Raw genomic sequence first — 21,651 nt, forward strand, 5'->3', positions numbered from 1 at the left:
TAATATTTGTAATTGTTAAAAGAAATTATTTAAATAAAAGGAAAAGTGCTTTCATTACAGAAAAATATTTTTAATGTAGAAAAGATGAACATTAGTAGCGTAATGAAATATAAACCTTTACTATACACAGTGACAGACTTACTGTTAGAAGAACTGCTATTCCTCCCCTAGATTCTTAGAATCTGGGCACACACACGGCACTGTAGAAAGGCAGCAGTCCATGAAAACACATCCAAGAACCTTGTGACAACCAGGCAACTTGGATCTGAGGTTCCTGCACTGCTTCTCCAAGAACTGAGCTGCCAGTGCTACCCGATGTTCTCAGTCCAATGGGTATTTCTTCTCGTCCTCTACCACCCAGTACAGTCTTCTGTCTAAAAAGAATGTTCTTGCCCGTAACGCTGCCATATTTTTATCTGCCTTAACGGATGACAACAAATGGCTTTGAATGAAGTCACCATGATTTCGGAAGTTGAAACCACAAATTCTTCATGTGGTGAAACTTCTAAGTATTATACCATTGCACATTCACCAGTTAAAAGTTTGGTTTAAAAATACATTAAATAGAATTGAACTTAACAGAGAGGAAAAGGCACTTAATACTGCAATTTCCAAAACATAATTTGTCTGTCTTCCCCTCCTGTGATGATACTGCTACATTGTTCGTTCATCCATATGCATGTCACGGCACCTGAAAGACAGGGAGGCAACCAGGTAGACTTGGTGACTGCATGCTGACTTCCGTACACTTACCAAGATGCCATCTCTATTCCTTGTCATTGTAAAACAAAAGCTGTCTATAAGATTAAAAGCACCCACTTCTACAGAGAACTTGAAAGGAATGAAACCAATTAATTATGAATCTAAAAGCAAAATGATTGATGCTATTACACAACCTTGGCAAATGGTATAAGAAAAGTCAAGAGATTTTATGGAAAAGGAAATGAGTAGCCTGTGACCACATCTGCAGATTTATGCCTTTTCCATGGGAAGATTCACAGATGAATTGCAACTGTTGAAAAAAAAGCCCACTGAACCAAGAGGGAAAGCACAGCTACATAATTTTAAGAGAGATATGTCTAAGAAATAAAGCATGTGAAATTATATGACAAGAAAAGAGAGTAACACAGTGGGAAGAGGCAACGGTTAAAACAGCCCTGCAAACGTTAAGCAGACTATGTTGAGTCTTCCAAGAGTCTGCAAATGAAAAGGAACAGGGAGCAGGGAGCTTTATGTGATATGGTATATTGTGCAATTCTCTCCACATAATCTTCCGGAAAGATCCATATGGGATTCACTGGCAAACAACCTTCAAGACTGGGATGTCTGAGTTGCAGTTTGACACTGGAAGGTAGGAGGATGCCTTAGTTTTCCATGGGAGTTTATTTTTCATCGTCTTTTGGTAGCTGCATTATTTTTAAGACTCAGCTTTGCCGTATTTTTTAATTCTCTGTATGGAAGTAAAGATTTTTTTCCAGAGGCTAAAATAAATATAAATCTTAAGGAAACTGAAATGTATAACCAGTGGCCAATCAGAATGTGCAAGGGAAATGTTAACAACCCACAGCACACATGGGGTCTGCCCACAAGTGTTCCCTGTTGGAAAGGGACCTGAGTCACAGCAGACGTAATAGCTGCACTCCACTCACCAGTGTGGCCCTGTATCCGCTCACTGATTTTTGCTCCAAGGAGGTCCCAAACAAGCAGCTCACCAGACCGACTTCCAGATAAGACTGAATTTCCATCCCAGACGAAGCACCTGCAAGCACAATCAGGAGACAGTCTGTCATAAAGGAAGTACGGGACCAGAGGACAAGAGCACGGACAGACTGCAGGTGTCATCACTGCTCAGCCGCTGTACCTCTGTGGCTCCTGTGATGTCATGGAGGAGATGAGCATGCCCGTCTGCACATCAATCACGTTCAGACAGCCGTCTGCTCCCGTGCTGAGGACGTGGCGACTATCTGCCATAAAGACACATAGGAAGCTGCTTCAGAAAGCAGGTCTGATCACTCAGACTTGACTTCTGAATCTACTGCCTACTTCGTTTTCCTGGAGCTCCTTGATTTTTTTTTTTTTTTCCAGTTTCTAAGGCCCTGAAATGAGATGGCCCTTTGATACAAGTTCATTTCCATTATACATGCTGATTCCTCCAGCTGAAGAATTAAAAGCAGTATTCAATTTATAAATTACGAGTGCCAAAAGTCTATGTATTTGCTTGGAAGCCTTGCTCCAGACAGGTTTGATGACCTGGGATGGATGTGTGAAGTTGGTGCCATAAAGAAATTGTTTAAATGAGTAACCCGCCTTTGCTGTCTTTATACATTTTCAATGGTTTTCATGAATAGTTTTACAGTGAGCCTTCCTAAGTTTCTAAAAATGGTTACAATAATTATCAGTTTGTTCCTTCTTCCACCTTCCATCCCCCAACTTTTCCATCTGTAGCCATTACCTTTGTGATCTAGATCTCTACTGTCAGAAGCATAAGCAGTTTTGCAAGCTACAAAGGAACTTTTCTGGCTAGGCACACCTACAGGTAGAACAGTGTGCCCCGAAGGCAGCACATATGGTTACAGGGTCATGCAGAGTGAGAGACAGTTTTGTCTCTAGTGGTTAATATTTACATCTGGTAGGGTGTGGGTTCTCAGGACCAACTCACCAGCCAAAGCTGGATCAATCCACTCTACATTCCGCATTACTCCATCTCCTCTGAGGATATACTAGGTTTTTCCATTTATCCTATAGACAACATAACTTGGAAACTTAATCGTTGGCACTGTTTATCCCTTGTCCTTGTGTCCATCTCCCTTAACTTCTTGGCACATTGGTACAGTTATTAGAAATGAGGGAACTGTTGGTTTCTATGATTCTACTTCATTCCCTGTCTCTAGACTGTTCCCATTAACCCCTGATATCATCTACTTAGTAACATTTCTCAAAGACTCTTGTGGTTAAAATCATTTGCTCCAGAACAGTTATACAAATATGTAAAATTTAAACTTCATGACCTGTGACTGTGACTCTTTCAGGCCAGCAGTATGGCTAGTATGGTGAAAGCTAGGAGAGCATATAGCACCATGCTCCTGGGGTCATGCGTGGAGTTATGCAGTGAAATGTCCACAGGTATTTGCCAATGGGTCAAGGTCTCCAGGGTCTGGCTACAAAGAGAGTCTCATTCCCCAAAGAAATCACATGGCTCTTCCCATGTATCCAGAAATGAACTAGCCTTAGTTATAGTCAGAACCTCTCATTAGTAAGGTATGTTTTGTTTTTGAATTTTTAATTTCAGAGTTCTAGCTGAGCTGATACATTCTATATTGAAAAGGATAATACTTACCTGGGCTAAAAGCAGCATCACATACTGTCCCTGAATGGCATGCAATCTGGTGTAATAAGGTGGCTGTAGTGAGGTCCCAAATATTCACCATGCCTTCTTTGGTGCCAGAAACTAACAGTGTGCTTTCAACATTTAAATTGATGGTGTTGACCTAAGAAGAAACAGTGATAAATAATTGGCTCAGACTCCTCATTAACTATGCTTTTCCCATGCTCCTTAAAGTATCCACTCACAATGACAAAAATTAAGCTTTACTGTGCAGTGTGTGACGGTACAACTAATATGACTTATATTTTAGTAATATCTAATGACCATTTATTTTAAAATGAAGTAAAATTCTAAGTATGCTAGAAAAATATCCACAATATTCTTCATAAGAAAAAACAAAAACAAAACAAACTAAAATTCAAGTGAAATCAGAAAAAACTCTAGATAGCTAAAGTAATCCTGAGCAAAAAGAATAGTAAGGGAGAGATTGTAATTCCAGATTTGTAATAAAACAGGGTACTGGCACAAAAATAGACATGTAGACCAAAGGAATAAAAGAGAGGACCCAAATATGAGGATTCATAACTGTCATCTGATTATTTGATATAAAGGCAAAAAATATATCCTGGAGGAAAGTCAGCATCTTCTATAAATGGTACTGGCAGAACTGGATGTCCACATGTAGAAGAATGAACTTATACCCGTATCTGTCCTGCTGTACAAAAATCCGGGTGGGTCAAGGACCTGAATTTTAAATCTGAAACAATGCTAAAACTGCTAGAAGAAAAAACAGGCAATACCCTATAAGATATAATGTAAGAAAGGACTTTCTAAACACGACTCCATTAGTCAAGGAATTAAGGCCAGCAACTGACAAGTAGGACCTCATAAAACTAAAAAGCTTCCATACGCTAAGGAAACAATCAACCGTTGGAGAAAAAACCCACAGAATGGGAGAGAATCTTTGTCAGCTACATATCTGACAGAGGATTATTATTCAGAATATACAAGGAACTAAAACAAATAACCATACAAAACAAAAACAAAAAAATCAAAGCCAAAAAACCAAAGAGTCAAGGAAACAACCCAATTGAAAAATGGGCTGGGGAATCTAAACAGAGTTCTTGACAGAAGAAATAAAAATGGCTGAGAATACTTCAGTGTTCATCATCCTTAGCAATTAGGGAAATGAAAATTAAACCAACTTTGGGATTTCATCTCATCCCAATCAGAATGGCTAAGATAAAACAAAACAAAACAAAAACAGCTGACAATGCTTAGCGTCTGTTGAGACAAACTCTCATTCACTGTTGTTGGGAATGCAAATTAGTACAGCGGCCACTCTGGAGATCAGTACGGAGGATCCTCAAAAAACTGAAAAAATAATCTACCCTATGACCAAGCTCTTTGGCATATGCACAAAAGACTCAACATCCTTTTCCAGATATTTGCTCAGCCATGTCCATTACAACCCTATTCACAATAGCTGGAAATAGAAACAACCTAATGCCCAACAGATAATTGGATAGTGAGAATGTGGTACACGGATACACAATGGAACACTATTCAGCTGTACATAAATATGAAATTTGCAGGTAACCTAGAAAAGATTATACCGAGTGAGGAAATCCAAACCCAGAAAGACATATGTCACGTATTCTTTCTCATCTTCAGTTCCTAGCTCCAAATGTGAGTATCCCACATAGAAACCTGGAGAGTATAAAGGGATCACCGATGTGGAGGACAGCAGGTGAAGTGAGAAATGGAATAATTAGGAGGGGGTGCCAGTAGGGGGAGGTCAATACAGAAGAAGAGACAAGGGACAAGTAACACCAAAGTTGTTTGATAATCCCTCAAGAAATCATATTACTTTATACTGATATAAAATTATACACAATACGTAAGTGTATGTGCATACGCATAGGAAGTTAAACCACCTGGGCTAACAATGATTGCCCACAAGAATCATATACTAACATACACACACTACAGTACCGGACACGAGAAATTGCCTTTTGAATGGTCATAGTAGTTGAAGTGACTCCCTAAACAATAGTAGATTTTGATATAGCTCTTGGTGCCTCTCAGGAGTTGAAGCTGGGCCCTTACTCCTGAAGACACTACACCTGAGGACACAGGACTCAGATGACTTGAGCTGGATCTGACCTGAAAGACTCTTTCCTGTGGTCTACCTTACATGGTTCCAGAAATTACTATGCAAATTGCTAAGGGAAGGAAGCCATTAAAACAGTCTTACCCATCTGTAACACCTAGGAATCAAGACAATTACCAGCATGGTAAAATACACATAAAAGCAGTGAGTGGCACTCATATATCAGTGGCAACCAACAGTTATCTAATTGGACTTAAGGCCACTTCACAGGAGGGAAGGCATTCCTGGTACATTCCTAAATTAGCCAGCTTCCTGATACTACTGAGGTCATGGACTTTAGAAAACAATCTACTACTACCACTTTGCCAAACCTTGTCTTTATACCCACAGATAAGTGTAGTTACCACCCCTCATCCAAGAAGTCTCTCTTTATAGTAAACAGAGACCATTACAGAAAACCACAACTGGACACAATGAGATTAACAGATTATAGGGAGCCCAGCCCCACTGGATACATCTGCATCTCAGCTCCTGCATCTATGGCTCAAGAAACACGGAGGAAGAGAAGACAGAGAAGAGTGTAAGAGCCAGAATACCAGAAGCCAGCGGTAAGACAGTCTCTCTCAGAAATGGCTACATAAACAAGACTGGAACAGTGGCAATATCAGCAGACATGTTAATGTGGAAAAGGGAAAATTTGGCAGGGTTTCACAACTAGACAAGAAACTATAGGCAGCTGATGCCTACTAGGAGAATTAACCTTTCCCAGGGATGAGCCTTCTTACTGATTGTTCAATACAGAGTGGTCAGCCTTGAAACAACAAAAACAGCCTCAGCACATTGTGTTTATATATATATATATATATATATATATATATATATATATATATATACACATATATGTATACGTATATGTATATATATATATATATATATATATATATATATATATATCCGTGTATATACATATATATATATACATGTATGTAACAATAGTGAAGAAAAAGGCTATGAACCTGAGAGTGAGGGGACTTGGTAGGGGCTCAAGGGACATTAGGTGGGAGGGGTTGAAGGGAGGAAATGGAGGCAAGAAGGTGATATAATTCTATTTCAATTAAATATATATTTTAAAAAGTTAACACTGAATAATAAATCATATTGAGGCAGCAAACTACTTGAAGCAGGGCTGATCCATGACTATTTGAAGGCTGTGTGGAATGAAGGAACTTGAGTTGCACACTAAATGTCTTCAACCTTGAAGACCATGAAAATGCAGCATCAGTTTGCAGCTGCTGGACAATGGCAGTATTGTGTTATTTTTTTAGCTGAGGATCGAACCCAGGGCCTTGTGCTTGCTAGGCAAGCGCTCTACCACTGAGCTACATCCCCAACCAAACAGTAGCACGACTCAATAAACCACCAGAAACAAGTGTGTTTTGGCTCTGGCTAGGCTGTGCATTCATGGCCATCTCCACAGCTTGGCAGTTCTCTCAGCTTTGGGACAGGTATCTCTAGGACAGATGGTCCCTTCTACCTTCTAGGTCAGGAAGCACGAAGATGATGGTCCTACCACAGAACTGACGTTTTGAAAATTAATTGGGAAAGAAGCTAATTCTCTCAGGTAAATGTGCTAATGAGCCTATCAGAGGGGGAAGGAAGGCAGAATCGAACACCTAACAGGATCACCCAAAGAGCTGGCCTATAATCTCTAATATGCAAAAGAAAATGAACAAAACATACATACACAAATCCAAGTACTTACTGCCCACCCACCCTCTGGACCTAGAGCTTTGTTGTTGGACTCACACTGACATCATGTTCCAGCTCAGCCAGCAAGTCAAACTGGTGTCTTTTGGCACCTGGCATTTCTGCAGGAACACCGGACCACACCTAGGACAGAGCATGTTGCAGAACATATTTTTAAATTTTAATACAAAATTCTCCACACATTTGCAAAAGACTCCCATCTAGCATGCCTGCCAGTAAATGCTGGTACAGGTCCAGTGTCTCCCATGGGCTTCTTCCCCACTAGTACACACATGCCTCTGTCCACATCCATCCCTTCAATATGTTACTCTGTGTGGTTTAAGCACTGTGTGAATCAAGGGAAATGTTGAATGCACAAGTGTTGCAATGTCACGTAGCATTTCAAGAAGTACGTAACCAAACCCCCAAATTATAATATTATATACAGGAAACTTATCTATAAGGTTGGAGAAAAAATGCCGACAAACTGCAAGAAACATAATGGTTTTTGTTTCTTTCCTATACACAGAATCAAATCTAATCTGGAAACCTAAGCAGTAGAGAAGCTTGTATGGGAAAACAGGAGTCCGAAGAGCAAGCTGATGACCCTATACAGCACAGAAACAGTGAGAACACATTTAAACACTCTGATCTTTCAACGATCCCTCAACTTCACTTGCACTGTTAGGGTTAACTGATCAACTATTAGGGCTCCAGTCTGTGTCTGCAGTCATCAAACAAGAAGAGCTCCAATTCTGTTTCTGAAGAAGACCTGGAAACACTTAGGTGAACACACTGTTCACAAGCACACAGTGAAACCCTATTATTGAAGACACAACACATGTGTATTTAAAGACCTACGAAATCAAGCCGGAACTGACCTGGAAATTTCTTCCCCGCTGCAGAGCTTTCAGTGTCAGTCACTGGGGGCATGGGGGGTGGGGGATGGGGAGGCAGGGGTGGGATGAGTGGGTCGTGAATGGATCTATCCAACAGTGGACCCTGCATGCTATTAGACTGAGATGCCAGTCAAGATGTGCCTGCTGTGTATAATAATGGCTTTACAACTGGATCTGAGCCTTACTCCACAGGAAGGAATTCATGTCTTGTCCTATAAACCTGGTCAAAGGCCCACAGCTGGGGAAGTCCTAGGCCTTAGGTGAAAGCCCATTACTGCTGTTTGGCTGAACAGCCACGTTGCCAATCTACCGTCTACATATTTATGTTTAGACCCATAGATGGGTGCTTCCCTCAACCTTGGCCAGGAAGCTGCTTTCGCAGTAGGAAGCAGTCGATGTAGACACTACTAACTGGTTAAAGTACGGAGAGTAAGTGACTGTTGATTGCTCAGTCCTTCATGAACATGCACATCAACAGCCCAGTGCTGAGAGCGTGGCAGCATGGAAGAGGATGTGAGAGTCTGTAGGATGGGGAGGAGTGCTTTGAAATGTCCTCTGGACATGACATGGCTATTTCACTCATGAAATAGGAGAAGCCCTCAGGAGACTCTGTCCCTAGCTAAGCAGTTATTGGCAACTTGGTGGGGTAGAGGTGCCACTTTCCTTCAGGGGTGTGGCATCTGATAGTCTACCCAAGCTCTTGTGGATGGCCTACAATCCATTTTGCTTGCCAGCAACACTAACTGTTAAAAACAGGAGGAGGAGGATTTGAAGGTGGGAGAGGGAAGTATTGTGAGAGTGAAAAAGAGGGGAATATGTGTTGGATATGATCAAGATACATTGTATGCAAGTGTAAAACTATCAAAGAATAAAAAAGATATATGGAAGAAATGCTCAGTACAACAACGTTAAGAACATGCAGTAATAACATATCCTTGTATGTTATTTACATACTTTCTGAACATGTTGATAGGAAACTGAATGGCTCACAATAGTATATAATCAAACATTTTCAGTTAAAAAGTATATACAGACCTTTACGGTAGAGTCCCAAGATGCAGAATACAGCCTGTCATTATGCCAACAGATCTTACTAACAGCATCATCGTGTCCCATCAGTGTGTCTTGGCGTCTTCCAAATGCTATGGAATAAAAATAGCTAAAAGATAACAAGGGCTGTTAAAATAATATCCAAGGTTAATTTTAAGATTCTTAAACATGCATTTAAGAAACAAATATTATTTCTAAACTACTAATGCTTACTAAAATTACAAATTACTTGTTCTTGTTATTAAGAGAAAAATATTCAACATTTGAATTTGAAATTATATTACTTCCAAATCTATCTTAGCTACATTTCACCTGAGTTTAAAATATAGGAAAAATAGATTCTACTTGGAGAAATTATTATACTAAAATCATGGTATTTGATCCTGATGATACTGTCCTCATCTCTACTATGTCTCCTCTAATGCAAGCCTGCACACCCCTCAGATCCCATGTGAGCAGCCACTAAGCATGCAGAATTAATTACAAAGAAGCAGGCAGATACACACACGTTGTTATCCCATGAAGAGCTGATGACAGTGGTGTCTCCTGGCAAAAGTAAGCAAGATGATAAAGCCTGAAATACCAAAGGTCTGATATTAATGACTTGCAGTAGTTAGTAAACCCTTCACTGGTACACTTTAGTTATGGGTTCCTGCCAGACAGATGTCAGACTCTTTCTATAGTGGCCTTCCTCATCACTCTCCAGGACTCAGAGTTGCTAAGTCCAGAAACTGGTTTTCTCCCAAATGCTCAAAGTAGTCAGGAATGCTTAACCCAGCCTGATGCTTCGTGGGCTCTCACAGGGCTGGAGGGGTGTTGAGCATGGTAGGAGAATAGTCCTTAAGGATGAAATAGCCCTCTCTGTATTGCAGAGATGTGGCTAAGGAAAATGTACAAAGTTCCCAAGGGAATTTCAACATCTCCTGGAGTGTTGATGTTAAAAATAAGGCACATTCTTTAATAACTGGTTTTATTTCCCCAAGTAATCAGAAGTGCCTAATTATTTAAGTAGCACAGAATACTTCTTTTCTGATAGCTAAAAGAAAGGATAAACTTATTAAGGAGTATTCTACTGGGTATCCAAGATTTTAGGTTAAATCACACTGGTATAAGAAAAAGTAAGGAGAAACTGGCCCTCCCTTATTCCTTCCTGCCGGCCTCCCTCCCTCCCACCCTCCAGATTCAGGATCCAGGGCCTTGCACTGAACTACACCCCAGGTCCCATGGGTTTCTACCATAAATAACACTGATAAGATAAACTTACCATATTTGAAAATGATATACTTCTCTGTAGCATTTTGGATTCCTTAGAAAACATCTTCAAAGTGGAATCTAAGAGTCAGAAAAGAGAAGAAAGACTGCCTAAGCATTGCAGACGCCAAAGGACAAGCACCCTACTGACTCATGGAGGGCAGAAGTCAGCATCGCTCCATGGAAAACTAAGTGTATGCAGGCCTCTGAGGCCATGCCAACATGAAGATTCTAAGACACAACTTCATGGCTGAAACCACACAATCCCAGCACAGACATGGCTTGCCACTGCTCTTTCTAAAGGCCTGCATGCACAGGGAAGCCCCACACTCAAGCGCATGGAAAATTATAGAGGAGGAGGCAGAGATCTTAATACTAAAACAAACATTGTCCTTTCAACAAGGACGTACAGGCGTGTGAGTGTCTTAATACTAAAACAAACAGTATCCTTTCAACAAGGATGTACAGGTGTGTGAGTGTATAGATAAGTGGTTTTTTGTAAAATGCATTTATGTGTATCCCATGTGTGCCTGCTGCCTGTGGAGACCAGATTAGGGTGCTGTATTCCCTGGAACTGGAGTTCTAGATGGTTTTAAACTAGCATGTGTGCTGAGAACCAGACCCATGTTCTCTAAAGAGTCAGTATTCTTAAATACTGAACCATATCTTCAGGCCCAATTTTAATTTTAAGAAAACAAAGACTTGCCAACAGAAGTAATTTTTTAAATGAATGGCCTTATTATAGAGTGACCTTTAAATTTATTTATAGATGAATAGTACTTTTATTTTTATTATTTTCCCTCTTTACTGAGGAAGGAAAATGTTTTGTTGTATAATGAATGGTACTTAAAGTAGGCACTTAGAGGCCTGAGCTCTGCCCCACACACTCCTGTTTTATAAAGGTATTTTTGGACAAGCAGAGCTGGAACTGAAAAGAAAGGCCGGGTTAAGGTTAACAAACCAGAAGGGAGCGGGGATGCAGAATCATCAAACACTCTTATTCCACAGCAGATCCAATGCCTGAGCTGGCTGAGAGAACCACTAGCTTGTAAAAGAATAGTGATGCAGGAATGAAAATACCCAAATGTTGAATTTCCTTGACTAAACAACACCAGCTGTTAAAAAGCCAGGGCAGAGGTCAGTGAAGAGCACTACCGTGGGGTTCAAGCCATGGTGCCATCTCCAGCACCACAAACCCCAGATGCACAACTCCATTTTGTACAGCTATCCATCCTGCAGTAACCTACTTCCTAAACATCCACCATGGCAACCCATTGTAACAAGCGCTAATCAATTTCTTCTCTACAGTAAACATAACATTTCAACCTAACCTTGGCAACAGAGTTCATGAAAATTATAAACAGGAGCCTCTGTAAGACTTTACTTAGCACTAGCTTGGGAACAAACACAGAGACACAACAGCACTTGGCCATTCCTTCAGGGTGTCATTGATCTTGGGATGTCCTCCCAATTTGCTTTTGGTCCTGTTAGGCAGTTCTGAGTGCTCACCACAAAGTCTACCAGAGACAATTTGACCATTTTAAAGAAACATAAGCAGCCAAGACACTTTTCTCAAAATCAGAGATGTTCTCCTGGCACTAGAAGTCACCAGGTTAAAGATGGCAGTGAGCACTGGTCCCCCAGGTGGTGATCCCTGTGAATGGTCCCAAAACTTAAGCATCTGAGTCACAAACACTATGCATCTGAGCAAGAAATTTAACTTTGAGGCCAATATTAGGGTGGATATAAACCAGTAATACAAATCATGAAAATCTAAACTTGAGAAATGTAAATTAAAGCAAAAATACAAATGTTTGACTTTAACAAAAATCCTTCCTTTTTACTTAGCAAATTCAAAGCAGTGGTACTGGGGGAGATCTGAAGCCCTGATGGTCATAACATAAAACTCATGGTTTACAAGGTCACGTGAGTACAAAGATTTGAAGATTTGATATACCATGCCAGACAAACCCTGCGAACCACTAGCCCAGTGGTTCTCAACTTTCCTAATGCTGCAACCCTTTAATACAGTTCCTCACATGGTGGTGACCCCCAACCATAAAGTTATTTTGTTGCAACTTCATAATTGTAATTTTGCTATTGTTATGAATCATAAAATAAATATCTGATATGTAAGATATCTGGAATGTGACCCCCTGTGCAAGGCTCATTCCACCTCAAAGGGGTTGTGACCCACTGGTCGAGAACTGGTGCACTAGAGACTTGGTTAAAAGATACAAATGTTTGTTGGTTGCTTAATGGGTCAATGCAGTAGCTAGAAATTCTGATAAAACACAGATGGCTTCCTCCTTCCTGAGCAGCACGGTAGATGCCCTGACATGTCCAGTGTAGGGTCCTGCATATAACCTTTCCTAAAAAATTATTTTGTAGACTTTGTGGGGAATTCTATTTTATGGAATCCAAGGTGGTATGTGAATAGAAAGGAATGAAATGCTACAGATAACACATCATAGTGACAGAATATGGTAGCAGTGACTCATCTACCTGGATGTGGTTAGCTGAATAGCATCATTTATAAACATGACAGATGGGAACTACAGTCTCCTGTGCTAATCTAGGACTAAAGAGTAGTTTAATGAAAAATAATCACTAGCTTTGTCAGAACTGGTTATCCTGACACTAAAGGATACTTCAATTAATGATAGACCTCCAGAAAAACACATGTGCAGCAAGAGATGAATTTTAGTGTTCTTATAGATCAGCACAACCAAATTCTAATGTATCACTAAGATATAGTTCTAAGTCTTATCAATAAGGCACAGGTACATTATCAATATATGAATTCAATGCTATGTTAATTTCTACAAAAAAAAATCTAGAGCTATATGCTGAATGTCAGGGTGAAATCTAACAGGAAATATGCATTCCACAAGCTAATGTGCACCAGCACCCTGGCAGTCCAGGTCTAGCTTAGCGCTAGCTACTCCTCCATGACATTCTGAGTTCTGCAGCAACAGACGTGGAACCTCTTGTAGTAACACAGCCTGGAGTAAGCAAGGCCATGGCCAATGGACTCTTCCTGCCTTGTGCCTTCATCCAGGAAACCTTGTCAGCAACAGGAAGCCTTTCCTTTTTGGCAGACTATAACAAAACTTTTCCAAGCCTATTTTATATGGAAGCAGCACATGCCAGTAAAGTAAAGCCCAGACACTATAATTCCAGCTAAAGAGCTTTCCAGATGGGAAAACATACCTTGTGATGTGGTAAAGACTGAAGACCCATTGCAAGACACTGCTATCCCTGTAACCGCCCTGTTGAAAATCAAAGTTTTATAAATTACCATTAGCCATGTGCTGGCACACCTGCTTTATTTTTACTAAGCTCCTTTCATTTTGTGTTCATAGTTTCTTCACTCAGTCTGTTCTCTGCATGCTCCTGCCATGACAAGTCATTACTTGGCAATGCCTACCTTTGCTCAGACAACACTCTGCTGCTGGAAAACATCCTCACTCTTTGCTCCCCAAGCTGCTACAGAACACGCTAACATGTTTCTGACATGTGAAAACTGCTTCTCTTACAATCACACCTGACCTGACCATCCCCAAAGTGACGGCACTTACTCTTTACAATTACTAAGCTTGCTTCATTCAGAATACACTGTCCCTAATGTCTGTCAATGGTGTACACATGGGGTTCCAGTGGGCCCTTTTAAGAACATCCAAGGTTCAACCATTAAACATTACTTGTACAAGTACAGTTTATTTTACACCATCATCTTGTCTTTAACCACATGAACTCTTCTATGTGCCTTTCTGGGAAGTTGAGGGAAGAAAAGCTATTCTAAAAGAAACAAGGTAGAACTAGCTGTCTTATTTTCAAGATGCTATACTATGCTTTGAGCCACACACCTAAAACAAAGCTAGGCATTAGCACACCCAAACCTACTCATGACCAATGGAAAACACGGCCACTACCTGTATGAGAGTGCTGACGCCAGGGAGCTGTGCCACGGCCTGAGCTCAGGCTTGGGTTTTCTTTATGAAGCAGGTTGGCCCATTAGGCCAGTTTCTTAAGCTTTCCTACCAGAGTACATGAACATTCTGAGACATTAAACATGGAAGGCTTTCATTCACAAACCCAAGTTCCTTGAAGTTACAGGCATCTTAACAACAACAACAACAACAACAACAACACACACACACACACACACACACACACAGAGATTTTTACAATGGATATATGTTTTTCTGTTTCTCTCCCTCCCTCTCTCCCTGTCTTTCACTCATCCTGCACATCCCCTTCTCCTCTTACCACATTTGACTTCATTACCTTATGGTGCCTCTCTTTCTCCACCCATGAGTTATCATTACCTTACAAAAGATCTTGATCAACTGTCCCATTCATCCATATATCCATTCACTCACTCACCCACATTTGTTATAATTTTTGCATGTGAACATCTGCATGTCTCTGGGGGCATGTGTCTGTATAGGTGTCTGTGCATGTGGATGTCTTCCATGATGGCTCTCTGTCCACTTTACTGAGCCAAGGTCTCACTGAATCTCTGCTAGCAATCTTGCCCAGGGACTCTCTGTCTCTCTCCTGGTTCTGGGATTACAGATGGCCTCCACTGTACCTGCCCAGCTTCTACACGGGTTCTAGGGATCTCAATTCCACCCTAACACTTGCAGGAAAAGGGCTTTATCCAGTGAGCTACCTTGTTAGCCCTGTTTTTTGTTTTTTTTAAGATGTACTTTCTCCTACACTATCAGTAAATTCAAAACTTGGTGACAGACACACTTGTCCCATAATTTTCCACTTTTTAAGATTTGAGGGGTGGTATTAGAGGTATAAAACTTCAGGCTGTCTGCCAGCTCAATCTCATTCTAGAACAGCAGTTCTCAACCTGTGGGTTGCAACCCCTTTAGGGTTGAACAATCCTTCCACAGGGGCCACATATCAGATATCCTGCATATCAGATATTTATATTACTATTCATAACAGTAGCAAAATTACAGTTATGAAGTAGCAACAAAATAATTTTATGGTTGGGGATCATCATAACTTGAGGAACTGTATTAGGGAGTCACAGCATTAGGAAGATTGAGAATCACTGCTCTAGAACAACATATGACAGAAATGACAGTATGAAAGAGCATGGGGTCCAAAACCAACCATCTCCTGTCAAGTTTCCCTTTGCTACAATGGCTTCACATCAGAAATCCCTGCAGGCTGGAAACCAAAGGCAGCAACACTGAATGGACACTTTGCACGTGACTTGGTGTTAGGATTTTGCCCTCACTCCAGCTACATGACTGCACACGTGCAGTTTGGGGTCTTGCGTCTTAAGTCACCAGTAGGCGCGAGCAACTACATACCAGCGTGGTCACACAATCTGCGCCTTAAAAGCCAGATGCAGACCCCATGCTCTCTTTGCTCTGCTCTGATCTGCTCCCTGCCTCCACTGTCTTTCTCTCTCTCCAGGCCTGGCTCTCCTCTTTCCCCTCCTAATAAAGCTCTGAAAACTAACACTGGGTTCTGTCGTGACTGTGACCTTTCCCTGGAGTAACCAGCACTGCCACCAGACCCGTGTACCATCCTTTCACTTGGCTTCTACGATTCACCCTCACCCCGAGAGACCCCAGCTTTTACAGAGGAGGTGCGGGGCGCGGGGCGCTCTTACTCTTTGTGGAGTTTGTACTGCTCGTGTAGCTGCAACTTGGTGATGTTGTTCCAGGCCAGACTCCTGCTTTCCTCGGTCAGGTCTTCAAATGACTCTTCCCCTGGAGACACTACAAGAAACCCTTGCTGAGTGAGTCAGTAATCACAGAAAGGCAGCTGCACCAGACTACCTTATTTTTTATTAAAATTAAGGAACCAAGAAAACAAGCTTCCCACCAAAATATGCTTTCAAAGGTATTCGTCATATGGCCCAGTGTTAGCCAAGAACAAATTAGAAACAGAAAGTTTCACTGAAAGCTCCAGACTTCCTAGCGTTTGCAAAGTCCTGATCTGATTGCTTAGGCACGGGGAACAGAAGTCTGAGTGGCCATTCCCTTCTCAGTTTTTTCCTTTGTAAAACTTGACAGTTGCCTAGGAAGCATTATTTATGGTGATTTTGAGAAGGATAAAGAAAACAAAAAATAAAATAAGGCTTCTGGTCCCTCAAAGGGTTTCTGGGCAGAAGTAACCCTCTTACTTCTGCATGAAGAAAACCTGGATAGATTACCCGGGTCATGATGGTGGTTATGGCTGGTGACTAAGGGATGAAGACAGCATTTCTGACTTAACCCTGAATGTCTTCAAGTAGTATTTTAAGCTGCCCCTAAGTCAAGCCCTCACAGGAAAATGCTGGAAAGCGGGCTTTGCTACTCTTGCAGCCTGAGCATGCCTGGGGTGTCTATAAGTCAAAACTGAAGAAAAGGAGACATTTTGTTGATGAGATGCTGTATTGTCACATGACTCCTCATGTGTAGCTCTGTGACATATGAAACATGGTTATCAATTGAAACATGGTTACACTGATGAAGGTGTGTGATCTTCCCACCCTTAAAGTTCATCTTAGTAGCCAGCATGGCCTGGATGGGAGAGATACTCTACACATATTTGCCACATGTTAGTAAGAAAATTAAAAAAGAAAGAACAAAGTTAAGAAGCAAAGCAGTCTGAACTGAATCCAAGCTCTGTATGGGGGTTTTGTAGAGTCAAGGCCAAGTCTTTTCTAGAGAAGTGTCGAGTAGGTGCCTGGGAACATGTCTGACAGTGCTGTAAAGCACGGAGTGTAAAGTCAGAAGCACTGGAAGAGCCAGGGCAGTCCCAGCCTCAGTAAATGACCTTTCTCAAAGTTGACAGTCTAAAAAACCTTCAACAAAAACGGGTGGGAGAAATACGTTTGTTCTGCACATACTAGCTCTGTCACTGAAGTAGCCCAAAGCCTCCTACAGATGCAAACATCTTTAAGCAACTCAGCAGTTTGTGTTTCATCTCTGCTTCAGAATCTTCAGAAAGACGAAAAAAGGCCCCTACCTTACACTACTGGTCACAGGACTTACCTGGGGAATCTGTCATAGAAGCATTATAGCTGGAGGCTTGGGACACACTTTTAAACTTGGGGGTGATCCTTCTAGGATGTGGTGTCACAAACAACTGTTTTGGTGTCTGCCCAAATTCCAAAATTTGGGTCAACATGGCTACTTTCTCATCAGGATCCTCAATGCTTTAGGAAGAAACACAAAAGATCCTGTGAACCACCAGCTTCAGGTCCTGAAGCACGAACTTCAAACAATGCAGATCAACAGGGAGACAGAACCTCAAATAAAAAGCCAACATGGGTGAGGACTAAACCTCTCTGTACACCTTTACATAATATTTTTTTTTCTTTGTTTCGTCTGTTTTGTTTTGAGACTGGGTTTCTCTGTGTAGCCTGGCTGTCCTGGAACTCACTCTGTATCAGGTTACCTTCAAACTCAGAGACCCACCCGCTTCTGCCTCTTGAGTGCTGGGATTAATATTGCCGGGTGGTTGTGGTGAATGCTACATCTGTAATGGGTGGCTGAGGAGACCAGAAGCAGGCATTAGATTCCTCAGCACTGGAGTGCCAGCTGGTTCTGAGCTACCCCCCATGGGTGCTAGGAATTGAACTCAAGTCCTTCTAAAGAGCACCGCTGAGCTGTCTCTCTAACCCCTATTTTCTATGTCTTAGCAACTAACAATGTTGAAAGCAAGATATAAATCATTTCAAAATTTCTATATCTTATCAAATAAGTGTATTAATAATAATGAAGCGGAAATACCTTGTAGACATATACATACCTGTTCAAGTCTACACCACCTTCATAGGTCAGGGGATGAAATACTGAAGGAGAGATATAAACACTAATGAAAAAATGTACATTTAGTTATAAATATCCTGTCCAGATTTTGCACAATTCAAAGCTGCATTCAAAGAAATTCACTTTTCTTTCGTTTGTGAAACATTAATATTCAAACAGTAAATATTATCTTGTATTATTATCTTTTGGCAGATGTGATATGCTATCATCTGGGTGTTTTCCTTGGTTATTTCTTTCTCCTTTAGGGAAACATTAGTCACAGCACTGGTGTGAGCATTCCACGTGAGTCACTTCTGGATTTCAGCTCCAGTTCCTTGCTACTGACAGAGAGAATCAGAGAAACTTGAGGTATATAGCACTGAGGCTGAAGAGGTGGACAGTTGCCATCTTCCTTCTTCATGCTCATTAAAAGCAAGCTTTGGGCCTTCACAGGCATTGAAGTTACTGCTCTAGTACAGAGGTTTTAGTTTGGTTTGTAGCATCTAGACATGTAGCCCAGACTGGTCCTGAGCTCATGTACCCCGTCTTCAGCCAGAGCACTGGGTCTCCAGCTTGTTTGTCTGCATGTCTGCTTTCTCATCACACACTAAGTGAAACAGCAGTCAATGTTACATACCATTATGGGCCCCTACAGCTTCACTTCCTTTTTGCTTATAGCCAAATATCAGATCAATCCACTCATGGAGGTGCTCAGACACATAAGTGCTCTCCAAGGCATCCTTGTTCTTCTGGAGAAAGTCTTGGGGACCTATCAGGGTAGACTTCATCAGAATTTTATGCATCTCTATTGTATTTGCTTTCATTTCTTGTACCTATCCATTTGTGCTTAAAACTTCTAGGAGAAAAGAGATATATGCATCTATTTTTTTTTCCTATAAAGACACACATATTTCTAATGAGCCTTATTCTTATATTTATTTTTTTCTGAAAAAGTGGCAGGAAGCATTTTGATAACATTTAGGTCTACCAAACATATACTGATGTCTTTACAATGTAGACTCAACATACTTCTGATTGGGATAGACAGATTCCAGTTCAATTAAGTATGTATTCTTAAAAGCCACAAGAATACAACACAATGAATGACATCACAACTCCACTACTCTAGAAAGCATGCAATATGCTATGCTGTCATGCCTCAGGAGGAACTCACTTGAGGCCCATGCCGGAAGCTCCACATCGTCTACCATCTGCCCTCCTTGTCTCTTTCCAAGATCCAACTTCAGACTATTGACTAAAAAGCTGACGTCTTCATCATAAAATTCTGGAATCAACTGCAAGTTGGGGGAGGGGTGGCAACATGTTTTTAAAGCACTTAGAAACCAAAGCCCTGTGGATTGTCATCTTCCTGAATTGCTTACCTCTTTAAAATCTGTTGCACCATCCAAACAGTTTTTCCAGGTTTCTGCAATACTAGATATGAAAAAGAGTGATGTGCTCATGATCAACCTGAGCTACGGACGGCGGCGGCAGCAGCAGCAGCTTTTCTCTGCATCCTCCCACTAACACCTACTGCTCTAGGCTCTGGCACCCCAGCTTTCTCACAGACACAGCTTTTAACGTGCATGTGAAGCCCCTTGACCTAAAAGAAAAGTGTGGCCCAGGGGGCTGGTGGAACTTCACTAGAAATCACAGGATAGTGAAGCAAGCCCACATCACCACATGAACACTGCCCCATGGAGGTGAACATCACACCATCCCACACCACCACATGCACACTGCCTCATGGAGGTGCACACCACACCATCCCACACCACCACATGCACACTGCCTCATGGAAGGTGCACACCACACCATCCCACACCACCACATGCACACTGCCTCATGGAGGTGCACACCACACCATCCCACACCACCACATGCACACTGCCTCATGGAGGTGCACACCACACCATCCCACACCACCACATGCACACTGCCTCATGGAGGTGCACATCATTTGAGCAACTGCTCTGTGGCTCCACAAAAGATCAGACCAAAAACACATGGTGGGACACAAGGGGACTTTACTTCCTTTTTGTATTCTGGGAAGGAAATGTTAATCATGCAAATATGTAATCCAATTTTAATGCTTCACCATAGTAGAATTATTAAGAAGAATAAAATTTGGGTAGACAAATCTAATTGCCCAATAGACAATAACAGTTTAAGTAAATAGTGTATATTCTAAAACATGACACAATCAATTTTTAAGGTCATTATTTCAAAATATTCTTCATAGTATAGGAAAAAACTGCCCAGGCTACATAGGACAAGAGAAAATCTATATTTAAAAATCTGTGCCTAAGCTGGGTGTGGTGACAAATGCCTTTAATCCCAGCACACAGAGAGCAGAGGAAGGCAGATCTCAGAGCTCGAGGCCAGCCTGGTCTACGGAGTGAGTTCCAGAACAGCATGGGTTACACAGAGAAACCTTGTTTTGAAACAAAACAGAACAAAAATCTGTTTCTAGAGCTGGAGATGGCTCAGTGGACCTGGGATGGATTCCCAGCTCCCACATGGTGGATCACAGCTCTCCCTGTGACTGCAGTTCCAGGTCAACTCCTGGCTCCTGTTGGTAGGGCATGCACATGGTGCACATGCACATGGTGCACATACACATAAGCAGACACATACTCATCCACATAACATAAATTAAAAATAATAAAAAACCATGTTTCCCTATATATACACACATTATGAAAGCTTGAAAAATAATGACTTGTTTTTGGGACACAGTCTCACTGTATAGTCCTGGCTGTCCTGGAACTCTATAAAGACCAGGCTGGCCTAGAACTCACAGAGATCTGCCTGCCTCTGTCTCTTGAGTGTTGGGGTTAAAAGTATATGCCTTCAGGCCTGGTTAGGCTTTACATTTTTTTTGTGTTTTTGTTTATATCTAGCATTTTAAAATAAGCATACTATACAGATATAATCAGAAAGTGTTCAAAATAGTGAGATGTTTTATCAAACCTGTTGAACATTCTATCTGCATTATCAAATCTTCCATTCTGTAGACATAGCATATACTCTGGTGCTAGATGGGGGGCGAAAAACAGGGTTAAATCAGATTGTAGAATTATCTGGGAATCCAAGCGAAACTGTGGATGATGCTAGCTAGAGCCTTACCGATCCTAACGAGGTAAAAGAGCACATAGCCTGGGGAAGAGTAGTGACTCCCATACATGAACTTTGGCTCGGGCATTTCCTGGTATCGAGTCTACAACGTAAGAACAAACAGTAACTGACTCAAGGTGTCAACCCTCAGAAGAGCAGAGGGCTGGCGAGAAAGCGCATCTGTGACTAGCAGCACTCCTGCTGTGCATTCTCATTTTCCAGGCTTACAGTAGGGAAGGTGCTGACACCCAACGAACAGAACGAATGGTAGGCACCTCTTTTTCACTTTATCAAAGAATATCTTCATGAAAATAATTCAAGCAGGTCATCCTTCTACTGCCCCAATTAAAGACAAAGACAAACACACAGAAACAGTGA

General features: G+C 41.4%; 1 protein-coding gene across 2 annotated transcripts in view; it reads right to left on the reverse strand.

The window, feature by feature from the left end:
• Window positions 1-60: 60 nt before the first annotated feature.
• Nsmaf (neutral sphingomyelinase activation associated factor) overlaps window positions 61-21,651 on the reverse strand; it is a 57,852-nt gene continuing 36,261 nt past the window's right edge. For both annotated transcript variants that reach the window (XM_036178990.1, XM_036178989.1), the window contains exons 15-31: window positions 21,286-21,376; window positions 21,130-21,193; window positions 19,539-19,590; window positions 19,331-19,451; window positions 18,794-18,925; window positions 18,158-18,200; window positions 17,398-17,561; window positions 16,029-16,137; window positions 13,598-13,656; window positions 10,398-10,465; window positions 9,640-9,707; window positions 9,119-9,242; window positions 7,245-7,328; window positions 3,338-3,488; window positions 1,862-1,964; window positions 1,650-1,759; window positions 61-691 (exon numbers count right to left, since the gene is read on the reverse strand). In XM_036178990.1, the coding sequence (XP_036034883.1) occupies window positions 597-691; window positions 1,650-1,759; window positions 1,862-1,964; window positions 3,338-3,488; window positions 7,245-7,328; window positions 9,119-9,242; window positions 9,640-9,707; window positions 10,398-10,465; window positions 13,598-13,656; window positions 16,029-16,137; window positions 17,398-17,561; window positions 18,158-18,200; window positions 18,794-18,925; window positions 19,331-19,451; window positions 19,539-19,590; window positions 21,130-21,193; window positions 21,286-21,376 (1,638 nt within the window). In that variant the 3' untranslated portion in view covers window positions 61-596. The remainder of the gene's footprint in view (window positions 692-1,649; window positions 1,760-1,861; window positions 1,965-3,337; window positions 3,489-7,244; window positions 7,329-9,118; window positions 9,243-9,639; window positions 9,708-10,397; window positions 10,466-13,597; window positions 13,657-16,028; window positions 16,138-17,397; window positions 17,562-18,157; window positions 18,201-18,793; window positions 18,926-19,330; window positions 19,452-19,538; window positions 19,591-21,129; window positions 21,194-21,285; window positions 21,377-21,651) is intronic.

Source organism: Onychomys torridus, chromosome 2 (assembly GCF_903995425.1).
Source record: "Onychomys torridus chromosome 2, mOncTor1.1, whole genome shotgun sequence".
NCBI classification, from domain to species: domain Eukaryota; kingdom Metazoa; phylum Chordata; class Mammalia; order Rodentia; family Cricetidae; genus Onychomys; species Onychomys torridus.